The sequence below is a fragment of the Ascaphus truei genome, chromosome 3 (genome assembly GCF_040206685.1).
Source record: "Ascaphus truei isolate aAscTru1 chromosome 3, aAscTru1.hap1, whole genome shotgun sequence".
NCBI classification, from domain to species: Eukaryota; Metazoa; Chordata; class Amphibia; order Anura; family Ascaphidae; genus Ascaphus; species Ascaphus truei.
This window is the reverse complement of record NC_134485.1, coordinates 203,504,079-203,516,700: the sequence shown is the minus strand read 5'-3', so window position 1 is coordinate 203,516,700 and position 12,622 is coordinate 203,504,079. Positions and strand designations below refer to the sequence as shown.

The 12,622-nt window shown below is 39.1% G+C and overlaps 1 protein-coding gene across 5 annotated transcripts in view; it reads left to right on the top strand.

The window, feature by feature from the left end:
• AUTS2 (activator of transcription and developmental regulator AUTS2) overlaps positions 1-12,622 on the top strand; it is a 1,404,533-nt gene that overhangs the window by 429,513 nt on the left and 962,398 nt on the right. Inside the window, exon 1 of one of the 5 annotated variants that reach the window (XM_075589955.1) lies at positions 11,888-12,435. The exons of the other annotated variants lie outside the window; for them this stretch is intronic. Coding sequence (XP_075446070.1) covers positions 12,388-12,435 — 48 coding nt within the window. The 5' untranslated portion in view covers positions 11,888-12,387. Of the gene's footprint in view, positions 1-11,887; positions 12,436-12,622 lie in introns of those variants that run through there. 5 annotated transcript variants of the gene reach the window in all.

Sequence of the window (12,622 nt, the reverse complement as noted above, 5' to 3'; positions counted from 1 at the left end):
ATTGGAGATAGAAGCATCTGGTGACAAGATGGTAGCGTTGGATAGTTTCCAACTTCAGAGGCCAGTACTTCAAATTGAATACATTAAATACAGCATTTCACTTATGGAATTTGACTCAGACCTTATGTAGGAGCACAGTATTGGGAGCTATACTGTGATGGTTTGGCCTTTTCTTTGGTAATGTGCAAACCTCTATGCCAATAAAGAGGAAGGTTTTCCCAGAGCGATCTAATGATTTAATAAGGGCTGAGGGTTATTTTTTTTAAGTTTCTCATTTAAATATTGCCTGGTAAGAGGAGACTATCCCATCTCCACACACCACAGATCATATGGTCTATATTACAGCTATATTGCATATAGTACATGTGAGTGTTTTCTTATGTCCCTTATTCCTTTTCCAAGCACCTGTTAGTTGTATTTCTTTTGATAAATTGCTTTCATTCCTCTTGCTTAGGAAAGAAAATATGACCAGTTGCTTGGATTTTTCTAGGGAGTATTCATTCATTTTTAGATTTCCATAATTTCTTGGAGATTGCATTTTAGAGGAATATATGTCTTGCTTAAAAAGGCACATTCCTACCTAGACAGCGAAATGTTGTCAAGTTGTCAAATAAGTGAAACTGACAACCTACGAGTCAATGACATAATATTTATCTGTGATATCAAAATAAAGATCATAAAACTTGCAAGCTGCACAGGATGCAGGCACATATAACTATGTATTCGAAAGGATTCATCTGGTAAGTAAAACATAGGGGAATAGTCACAAAAGCATGAAAGCCCTTCAAATGAATGGTTAACACAATATTGCGGTTATTGCACTTTAATGTATATCCTCTATTAATGTCTGATGTATGCACAAATTGTTTATTTCAATAACATTATGGTTATTCAGGTTGCTCCGATAACATCACTGCCAAATCGAACAGGTTGGCATGTTCCTACCTTGTGGTCTGACATTTGTGTTATCACAGTACTCAGAAAGAGTTATCGCAAGTCAGATACCGTTCTGTAGGAAATACCAATAACGCTCGGGATAGCAGTGTTTATAGCTCTGTCTTTCTCTAAGTTCTGCCTGCAGTCTGTATGAGCTGTACAGAGAGAGCGGCATCTCCTGCGCAGATCTTACAGGCGATCGTGCTGTTTTTATGCTAATTTTATTAACATATTACTGAAGCAGGTGTTCTCTAGACATGACCCCCATTCATTTCAAGTCCAGGGACCCCCTATTTCCCCGGGTACAGGCCTCCATAGGAGGTGCCGGTATCTCCGCGAAGTTTAAATATCCCGGTCACATGATGCAGGAGAATGAAACTTGCAGGAGATAGCGGCACCCCATACCGGGGCATGTACCCTTGGAAGTAGGGGGTTACTGGACTGACAATGAATGCGTTTCAGGTCCAGACACCCCCTACTTCAATACTGTGTTAATAAATGTAAAGAAAAAACAGTCTTTCATTACCGATAATGAAGGGGTTAACCACAACTACCTGTTTTTTTGGTGGTAGAGTGGGTAGGTGAAAGGTATTAGGCCTTCCAGGACGGAGTTACAACCGCATAGGTAATGAAGAGGTTAACCCCCACCACAAGCCTTAACCACCCTCCCCGGGGCAACTACCCCCTTCACCCCCACTCTCAACCACCAACACCACACAGGAATGGGCAAAAGTGCTATTTGCTAAAGAGAGCTAATAGCACTTTTGCTCATTCAAATAATAATTACAGTGCAATCTCCTGGACCTGTTAAAGGACAAGAAAGAAGCAAAGAAAGAAGAGAAGCAGAAAAGAAAGAAGAACTACTCACCGGGGCCTCCTCTGCAAGCAACTGAGGATCATGGACTTCTTTGCATCATTGCTGATGAGGATCATTGTGTCTTGAGTCAAGAGTTGGTGCCACAGTCGGATGAGGAGGATGAATCTTCATCCCGGTAAAGGTAAGAAACACATTGTATTTAATTGAATTGTGTATTTTTTTTAGCTTGCCCATTGACTGGCAATGTGCCTATCTATGTCCCTTTCAGGGTATAGATAACCACAGTGACAATCAATGCATTTTTTGGCAAATGTTTATTTGTGTACAATTTTTTTTAGGTTGCCCATTCATTGCCATTGTTGTAATCCTTGGCCCCATTGTGGGCATGGTTTACAACAATGACAATCAATGGGTTTATTGCCTACTGTGTAATGTATTGTACTTTTATGTAAATGTTATTTTATGGTGCATTTATGGTGCATTAATTTTGTTTTGTAAACACATGGGCAAATGTGCTATTAGCCATATTTGGCTACTAGAGCTTTTGCCCATTTGCATGTGTGGTGATTGGGGTAGATGGGGTTGAGTTTGGGGGGTAGTTGCCCTGTTGAAGGTGGTTAGGCCTCCTGGGTGATTAGCGGGGGGAGGGGCAGGGGGTAAACCCTTTAATTACCATAACAGCCTGTAGTTAGTTTTTTTATTTTAATATTGCTGCCCATGGAAGACACGGACGATGTGGAGGACCAGAGGGCCAAAGATGAGGACTAGGATTGCCTTCATCCTGGCAGGGGTAAATACAACTTTAATTTACTATATTCTTGCTAATGTTTTATTTTTACTGGGCACATGTGCTTTTATACAGATATGGATAATAAGTCTTTTTCCCATTAAAGTGTGTTGAGGAGGGGGGGGGAGTTGGGGGTAGAGGAGGGTGGGATTGTTGGGTGGCCACTGCTTGCCAATGTGGCTATCTGTGACCCACTGAGGGCATACATTTCCACAGTGACAATCAATGGATGAAATGGCCAGAGTTTTGTTTTAATGTAATTTTTTTTTATGAACTGTAATGATTTGAATGGGCAAAATCGCTATTAACCATCTTTGGCTAATAAAACTTTTGACGATTCCTGTGTGATATTGGTGGTAGAGGGGGTGGTTGAAGGGGGTAGTTGCCTAGGGAAGGGTGTTTAGGCCTTGCAGGAGGGGTTAACTCCTTCATTACCTTAGCGTTTGTAATAGCTAAGGTAATGAATGGGTTAACTCCTCCCTCAACCCTCGACCACCAACAAACACAACAAGCACTGGTATTTAAACCAAGCAAATGGTTAGCCGCCAAGGTAATGAAGCTGGCTGTAAATAATTTTTTATTACATAGGATTGAAGTAGGGTGTCTCTGGAGCTGATATTAATGTGGGTCAGCTCTGGAGACCCCTGGCTTCAATCAGATCAAGTAAGAATATTTTTTCTCCATCAGGTATACACCATTCAGGCGGCGAGATCAGAATCTGCGAGTTGCAGCCGGGATGTGAATCCCTGAGCTACCTGAATAGCTCAATTTCGAGTTTGAGCATTTTTTGAGCTACTGCTCAGTTCGTCTGAGCAGGAGTGCTACCGATCGGGAAGAAACAAGTTTTCGAGCGAGTTTGACATGTTATTGGAGCTTTGTGAATAGCATGTAAACTGTAAAAGTGCTTAAAACTGTCGATAGATCCTTTATCGAAGCTACCTGAATAGGCCCCTATGTGTTTATATATTTTTACTAATTATTCATATTTCATCTGTATCATAACATAAACATAATCGTATCTTGGAGTGTCTTCAACTCAACATTGCTAATGAAGCAGGCTAGAAGTAAATATGACCTACTTTATTTTCAGTATCCTGTTACCATCTACAAACTTGGCTCCTTATACAGTATGTGGCTGTGCAAAGCATGCATTTGTGGTTGCTCTAAGGAGAGGTTACACTTCTCAGCTAATGCCATTCTCATATTATCCTGTGGATCTAATTTCTGAAGAACCTTGTTAAATGCTGTGTTCAATATACCAGCATGGCGAGACTTGAGAGTCATATAAAGGGCAATTTAAGGTATATTAGGCGCAATGTTTGTGTGTAATATTACTTAGCATTTAAATGGCTAGAGAAATATTTCCCTTATACCTGGGAATGTTAAAAAGATTTTAAAAAAAGCATTTGTTCCAGCCAATGCCATTGGCTCTGAGACTGGAAGAAGTGCATTATGGGCCCATTTTATCTCATATACTTGTCAGATATCACAATAAAAGGTGTACGGAATACATGTTGAAACAGTGACATATTTGTGGATGTATTATTTGTCACTGGTTGCTGAGAGATTACTTTGTTCATTTACTTTGACCCTCTGATGTCATCAAGGGTATTTGGATAGACACCCAAAAACATAGTGAGTGTGAAAATAAAAAAAGGATGCAAAGCTGCTCACTTTAAATATATATATATATATATATATATATATATATATATATATGCAAATATAGCTGTATGCTCATCTGCATGTCTTAGGCAGGTCTGCAACCCCGCCTTTCCCCATTATCACCCAGCATACAGCACTTCCACTGCAGCAAGGGATTCTGGGAAATGACATGCAAATGAGCACACAGTGTCACTTTTTGCCTCAATAACCATTTTTAACATGGTTCCCTATAGGCTTAAGCTTGCTGCATGGTCGCAGCTTTGAGCACAGCCAGGGTTAAGGTGCATACCCAGAAAACCACCCACAGACAGCTGTTTCGACCTTGATGGGTCTCATCAGTGTGGGGTTGATTTTACTGGGAATGCAAGAGAGGCTATGGGATAGGCTAAACCATAATACTGAGTTAAGTTATGGTGAGTAAAAAAAGTGACAAAAACCCTCCACATATATATATATATATTTAAGATTCAGATATGTTTCTTTAGTTACCATATCTAAATTCTAATTTAATGTTAGTGGAAACACAAATATCAAAAGTTAGTAACCCCATTGAATACACTTTAACTACACAACATTGCTGAGTATGTGACTCTCTATCAACCGGTGCATTCCTGTAAATGGAGATGTATGATGCCGGTACGTATATAAAGCAATTTTACTGAGGCATACCTCTAATGCGCTAGGTAATCAGAAATTTTCTAGAATGCACATGTTATTCATAAAGCATTACCTTAATTGATGCACTAAGGCAGGATAAAGAAAACAATTAGATGTGTGTGGGAAGCTAGATAGTTTTTAGAGAATATTAAAGAGCACAACCTAATTTTAAAGAGATTATTCAATGCTATTATAATCTCTTGACAATACGAACAGAAAACTGTTTTCATAAAAAAACAAACACAACATGTAATACATATAAAGCAAAAGAATGATGGTAATGCACTTGCAAAATGATTCCATTCCCTATGGGTAACTCAATCCAACTTGGATATTTCAGTGGTGATATTCAACGGATGCTAGCCATAAGCAGTATCTCCCATTTAGTAAGCCACTGCCTTACTTTCTCACACAAAATGTGTGTGTTTTTCATGGTCATTTATCTTGAACCATCCCAGTAATCATTAAAAAAAACAAAAAAAAAAAACATTGTAGATGGGTGAATTAGTTCAAATCCGTTTCCTGGATTTTCTCACATTTTCCCCCTAAAATCAGTTTCGCAGTGTAAAATCCGCACGGATTCATCAAAAACCGCCATTGATACAATTCGTTGATGGATTTGTAGCAACCAATCTGCGGATTGAGCAACTGGGCGAATTCTTAAAAATCCACCATTGAATTGCGGAGTCCGTGGATTAGATTCTACAAATCCATCAACGGGTTGCGCAATCCGCTGAGTATATTGGCAATATTAATAACAAATCCGCAAAATGCGAATCGCTCATTTTGAGATTGATCCACTGAAATCCACGGACCAAAGGCCAATCCACTTCAGATCCAAATCCACTCAAAAAATGTGCCCATCTCTAATTGTAGGGTGATAGGTCCATCATGACACAATCAAACAGTCCATGCCTGAGACTTGTACACAGGATACCTGTTGCCAAGGCTGTAGCTCTTGGGGGTCCTGCTCAATGCATATTTTTACTGCTGTACATGAGTGACCGATCGACTCTTTCATACTGCGCATGGGCAATCGGCTCTTTCATACTGCGCATGCGCGATCGGCAATTGCCTACTGCACATACGTGAACGGCTCTTTATAACAGCTCATGCGTTATTGGCCTTTGCCTACTGTGCATGCGCGATCTGCTCTTTTCAACTACACATGTGCGATCAGCATTTGCCTAGCGCTCATGCGCGATCGCCGGTTACCGGTCGCGCATGTGCATGAGCGATCGGGGATTGCTGATTGCACGTGCGCACAAGCAACCGGCAATCACTGATGCGCGGTAGGCAAATGATGATCACGCATGCGCAGTGGGAAAGAGCTGATCGTGCATGCGTGGTAGGCAATTGCCGATCACTCATGCATTGTAGGCAATTGCCGATCGCGCATGCGCAGTATGAAAGAGCCGATCGCTTATGCGCAATTGGAAAGAGCCGATCACGCATGTGCAGCCAAACAGTACAAAACTTTGGCCCGGGGGCCCGCTACGCCACTGCCTCTTAGGATGAAATAAGGAAGTGCATTAGCAAAATAAAAAGGGACATCCTTATTTGTATATGTTACAAAGATAATATACAATATTCTCAACTACTTCCAGTTACTGCTTTTATCCACTTCAGTTGAATAGAAGTTAATTCATTATTAACCGTAGGCCAGCCCTCTGTTCGGGGAGTGCAGATGTAAGTGAAAAGAAAAAACACACAAAAATAGTGTAATATGTTTCAAATAATTAATTAATTAATTAATTAATGGATCTTGGTCAAATCCTGCAGAGTTTGTACTGACAGGTTCCCAGTTCTTTAAAGCATATCCATATATCATGGCAGTACTGTGATCTCTTTAGGTGGTCTAGATGTCTGTACTTTGTAGGTATATTGATGTAATACCTTCTGGGATAAGGTAAAGAGAAGCCAAAAATAGTGCAGCCGTAAAAAAAAGAACTTTTATCCAATTAATAAAAGCAGGATACACTCACATGGTGTCAGATGTATAAAAGCATATACTGTAAGAACTCAGTAACGAGCGCGATCAGCTGGGCACCGGGTTGTTTCTCTGCATCTCTCCCCCGCTAGATACTCGTTACTTGTCTTGACAGGTCTCTGCTCCTGCACTTCTCTTAAGGTGATGTCACATCCTTTTGAACTAATGTAACCTATCACATGGTACAGCAACCAATGGGATTGTCTTCAATCCCATTGGCAGTAATACCATGCAATATAGCCATGTGGTTTTAAGGATGTGACATACCTCCCTTGGTGATGACGTCACATCCTTAACAAACAAAAAAAAGGAGGCGGGCAGATGATACAGCGTCCAATCAGATTGGAGCAGTACCATCTGACCTGAAAATGTGACGTCACAGGCCCTATATAAGGCCTGGATGCCTCATTTAACAGGAAGAAGATGACGATATGGATTTACCATTGGGTTTTGGATTGACAGATGAAGATAGAAGATTAAAGAAAATAATGAAATAATGACAGATGAAGAAAGAAAATGGTGATATAGAAGATAAAAGAAAGAAGAATTTTGTTACCTGTTCCGGATCTTCAAGGTGGATGGCGTTGGATTTACTTTGATGACGTCGGGGTACGAGAGCTTGCAGAATTGCCAGGAATTAGAGTGTCAATGCTTCTAAAGAAAAGTAAGAAAAATATTGAATATATGTCATTTTATTTTTACAGGTTTTTTTATTGTATTTTTTTATTTTTATGTTTTTCATTGCCCATTGACTGACCGTTTAGGGTACAGATCAATACAGTGACAGCCAATTAATTTTTTGGTAAAAGCTTTTTTTCTATTGATGTTTTTTAGTTTTCTGTTTATTGTTTGGCTTAAATTGTTTGTAATTTGGATGGCTTGTTTTTATTTCATTTTCTGATTGTTTAGCGTTTTTAATTAATTATTTATTTTGTTGGCTACTGGTTTTAATTGATGTGTTGGCTAGTGGTTTTATTAATTAATTGATTTGTTGGCTAGTGGTTTAAATAAATTAATTGTTTTGTTGGCTAATGTTTAAAATTAATTAATTGTTTTGTTGGTTAGTGCTTTTATTTATTACATTGAGTGGTTGGTTAGTGCTTTTATTTATTTAATTGGTTGGCTAGTGCTTTTATTTATTGAAATGGGGTGTTTAGGTGCTTGTATATATCTTTTATTATTGTGTATTTTTGGCTTTCATGCTTTTTTATCAGGGTCAGCAAGGATGAAGAGGAGCACAGCAGCGTTTCCCAGCAGCTTCCAGCTAGTAGATCGCCAAAAAATAAGGGTAACTCCAAGCAGGAATAAGTATTAAAAGGAGATTTAATGGTCAGTTACAGAGAACAAACAATGGCAGGAACGCACCTACGCGTTTCGTCCGTAAAGGACTTTCTCAAGGTGTAAAGAGAAGTTCACAGATGCATCCTTATATCTACATTCACAGTACGATGTTTCCTTTGTATATGTTTGTGTTATAGTATAACAATCCATCATTAAGGGTTTTAATTGTTCTTTTAAACTTTTTGAATATTATGGAGAACATATTCTCTTTTACTAATACTGGCTATATTTATGCATCAAGTATTATTATTGTAGCTTACTTTTGTGATATGTAGTATGCATGAAGTGTATTTAATATGTATATATTATTACTATGTACCACAGGTATTCACATTTTCTTTCTTCCCCTCCTTTTTTCTCCTCAACTGTTCTTTTCAATAGTTTTTTCAACATAGCTTTCTTCTAACAGCTTTTTTCTAAAAGTATTTTCAATTTGTATTATTTATTTCTCCCTTTATTTTGATTTTTTAACTATCCGTGTAACAATTTATTAATGATTTCATCATGGGTATTTCTGTGCATCTTTTATATTGATTGCTGGAAACATTGCAGATATTTAATGACCTATCACTAATATGTTGCAGTATAGGTTGTACTGAGTTTTTCTGTATTATTCTCAGTTTATGATTCCTGCAATAGCAATATATTGAGATTGGGAATGAGAGTTCCCTGTTCCCTTAGTATTTTCTATATATCTATTTCTATACTTTTTATGCTGCCATGGATTAGGATTGTCAACCTATATTTTCATTTACCTATCATTGGATGTGTGAAATTTAGTTATCATATTTGGGCATTCCTACCATGGTTTACATATTAAGTGTAAGTTTTAATATTTTCCTTCTCTGGTTATTGATTACTTTTGTCTTTCTCCCTTTTTTCTTTTTTCTAAGGGGACAAGCTTAATCGTATATCCATTGGTCTTGCCTGTATGAGTTTTCCTTGTTTAATTGTGCATTTCTGACAATTTTTTTCTATTAAAGTTTTCGTATTCAATATTATGTTTTTCCCAGCCAATCACGGCGCTTTATGTATTCTCTCCACTATGGGCGCGAGTAAGGAGTGTACCGCGCGTCATAGTAGCGACGAGGTTAACGGTCGCATGGAGATGACGTCATAAATGCCGCGATTTTGGCGCGAACTGTATATGGATATAAGGATGCATCTGTGAACTTCTCTTTACACCTTGAGAAAGTCCTTTACGGACAAAACGCGTAGGTGCGTTCCTGCCATTGTTTGTTCTCTGTAACTGACCATTAAATCTCCTTTTAATACTTATCCCTGCTTGGAGTTACCCTTATTTTTTGGCGATCTACTAGCTGGAAGCTGCTGGGAAACGCTGCTGTGCTCCTCTTCATCCTTGCTGTTTGTGTTTACCTTCAGAGGATAGCACGCTGGAATTGATCCATCAGCCGAGGACACCACCAAGGAAGGTAAAGGGCTATAGCCCATTATACTCTTACCATCCAGTGCTGGACTGACTTGAGTTATTTCCCCAGGGTTGAGTATACCAGTATTAGGAGACCTATTTCGGGGTACCCACGTGGGGACCACCAGGCCTCTAGTTTCTCACCCTGGGATGTTATGAATTATACTCTATGTCCTTGAATTTGGATCTATTATGGAAAATGGAATTATTCTACTATTAATGAGCTACTCATGGTGATGCACCAATACACTGCCTGTCTATCTTTTTTATCAGGGTGACCATTGAGTGATATAGTGGCTTATCATGTCCATATGATATGGGTATGATGTACCACTATGCCAATTAATGGGTACAAGGTGGGTATAGTGGTCCCGGGGTGGGTGGTTAGGCCTCCTGGGTTGGTAGCAGGGTAGAGTGGGTTAACCCCTTAATTACTATAGCGTTTTTTAACACCTAAGGTGATTAAGGGGTTAGGGGCCATTAGATTGTATTTCTTTATGTATTCATGATGGCACGGTAAGCAGAAAGGTTTATTTACTTTATTTATGCTGGCTGGCTAATGTTTTATTTTATAATGGGCAAATGAGCTATTATCCATATCTGGATAATAGTAATTTTGCACATTACTGTACTGTATGTATTGACACCCGCCGGGACCACCCGAGGGCTCCCAGACACCCGTGGGGACCACCCAAGGGCCCCCAGACATCCGCGGGGATCACTCGAGGGCACCCGGACACCTGTGGGGACCACCCGGAGACCCCCACTGGCCTCTTGTATTAATGCTGTGTAGAAAAGAAAAAAAATGCTTTTATGCATATCTCCATCTCTTTTGTGCCAGCCTTTAGCTGGTGAAAAGAAATGGTGAGCTTTTATAGTACGAATCAGTTATCACAGCTTTTTGAATAGCGTTTACGGGCAAAAAACGGCGGGTTTGCCATTGTGGTGCCTATTGTGCGACTTTTTTTCACTGACTGTTTATTGGTGATAAAAAGCCATTATAGCGCGATACTGCACTGTTATCACTGCTTTGTGAATCGCACATCAGCCAGTATCGCTCTATAAAGGCATTTATCTCACTTAAAACCACTTATCACTACTTTGTGAATCGGCCCCTATATAAGCTAATTATTTTGGTTACCAATCTTTTCTCTAGCTTTATGCCACATGTTACTTTATTATATTATTGGTATATGACATTTGTCATTTAATATATTTGAGTTCTCATATGTCAATATTTAGAATTGTTCATTATGTATTTTATGTGAGTTCCAGTTCAAATTGGTGCATTCATTTAACATTGATGTCCTCTAGTGTATTTAGCTCAATATATACGGTGCTTTTCTATGGAGACATCAGACATAGAGCTTTATTTTGGTGCTTTTTATTTTTATCTTTTTCATTTGCCTAACACTGCCTCTTTAAATGATTGTGGCTTGAGAGTCTTAGTTGTGAGGTGTACGGTAAGAGAAAGAGAAGCGTCCGGAATCTTTGTTGAATCTTGGGACCGTAAACAGCCTTTTGGAGTCAGATCTCAGGTGATAAGTGCAGCATGTGGTAGGGGCGAGGAGCTTGTTCAGATAGACGAGTAGCTTGACCAGAAAGTATTTGAAGACAAGACAGAAAAAATGTACTTTTGCCTGGACTCAAGTCATAGCCAATCTAGTTCTTGGAGCATTTTGCAGTCATGTGTGTGGCAGTTACACTGGAGGACAAAGCAGCATATTGAGTTGTAGAGGGTGTCTAGTTTGCTAAGGTGAGTTTGAGATGCTGTACCATATACTGTATTATGTTCCCATAGTTTATAATTGGCATTAGCATCTGCTGTGCTTTCTGACCAGTGGGCTTAGGGGGAATTTGTTCCTATGAAATACAACTAGTTTGACATAGGCTTTGGATGTCAGGGTATCAATGTGTAACCCAAATGTTAAATGGGAGACAAACCATATACCCAGATATTTAAAACTAGGGATGGGCTAGGATGGTCTAAGAGTTGGTTCTGATCTGTAGCTCCTTCATTACTAGCTTTAGAAATGTAGCCTTAGTCCCAAGTACCATTGTTACAGTTTTGTCAGTTTTTAAAAAAAGTTTGTTTTGGGAAATTGAGTTTTCAAGTCTCAAAAAATCAGATTGTATTTTTTTGAGAATTTCATACTTAGAGTATTTTACTTACAGCGTATTCATTCTCTATAGATTTGGGAATTGGATAAAAATAGGATGTCTTTTAAGCCTATTTTCGCACTAGTGCAATTTCATTGCTTTGAGATGGACAGAGAGCATAGACGTGCATTATAAGGCTTAGAAGAGTTAATCTTTTCGCACTGGGATCTCTGACTGGGCAGCATGTTGTCAGAATAATGTTTAGCCAGGTGTTAATCTGTGTCTGGAGGGAAGTGCTGGAATTCATTATTAATCTCACTGGAGGGAGGTCGTTCTCATGGGATGCTGCCAGGTCTGAAGCCGACCTCCTCCTGGCTTACTGACATGTGCCATTTGTGATGAACGCAGCTGAAGTCCATTTGAGGAATTCTCTTGTCAGGCAGCCAAGCTGACAGAGAAACACAGCGCAGAGCATTCACAGAGTACACTGGATGTAGCAAGCTAGATCACAGCAGTGTTTAGTGGGCAGCAAGGAGGCATCCAAAGACTTTGTCCTTCCTTATTTGTGTGTGACTGTTTCCTGAAACAGGATAAAACATTACATAAGCATAACTGCTTGCTTGGAACTTTACATCTACTTGTTATCAAGGACAGGGTGCGAGACAATGATCAAATCTAGTTGGTTTTATGTCAAGTTCAAGTATGCAGAGAAGGTAAGTCAAGCTGTTTATTTTTATATTTGATTTTCTATCCATGTATATCATGTTTAGGGTAATTTCTTCTCTTCTTTTTTTTTAACCAGTGCTTACTTTTTCCCTTTTGTAATACACATTTTTATTCAAATATTTCTGCTAAATCGTAGAAATCATAACGAAAAACAAAACTGACATCCAGTGACAT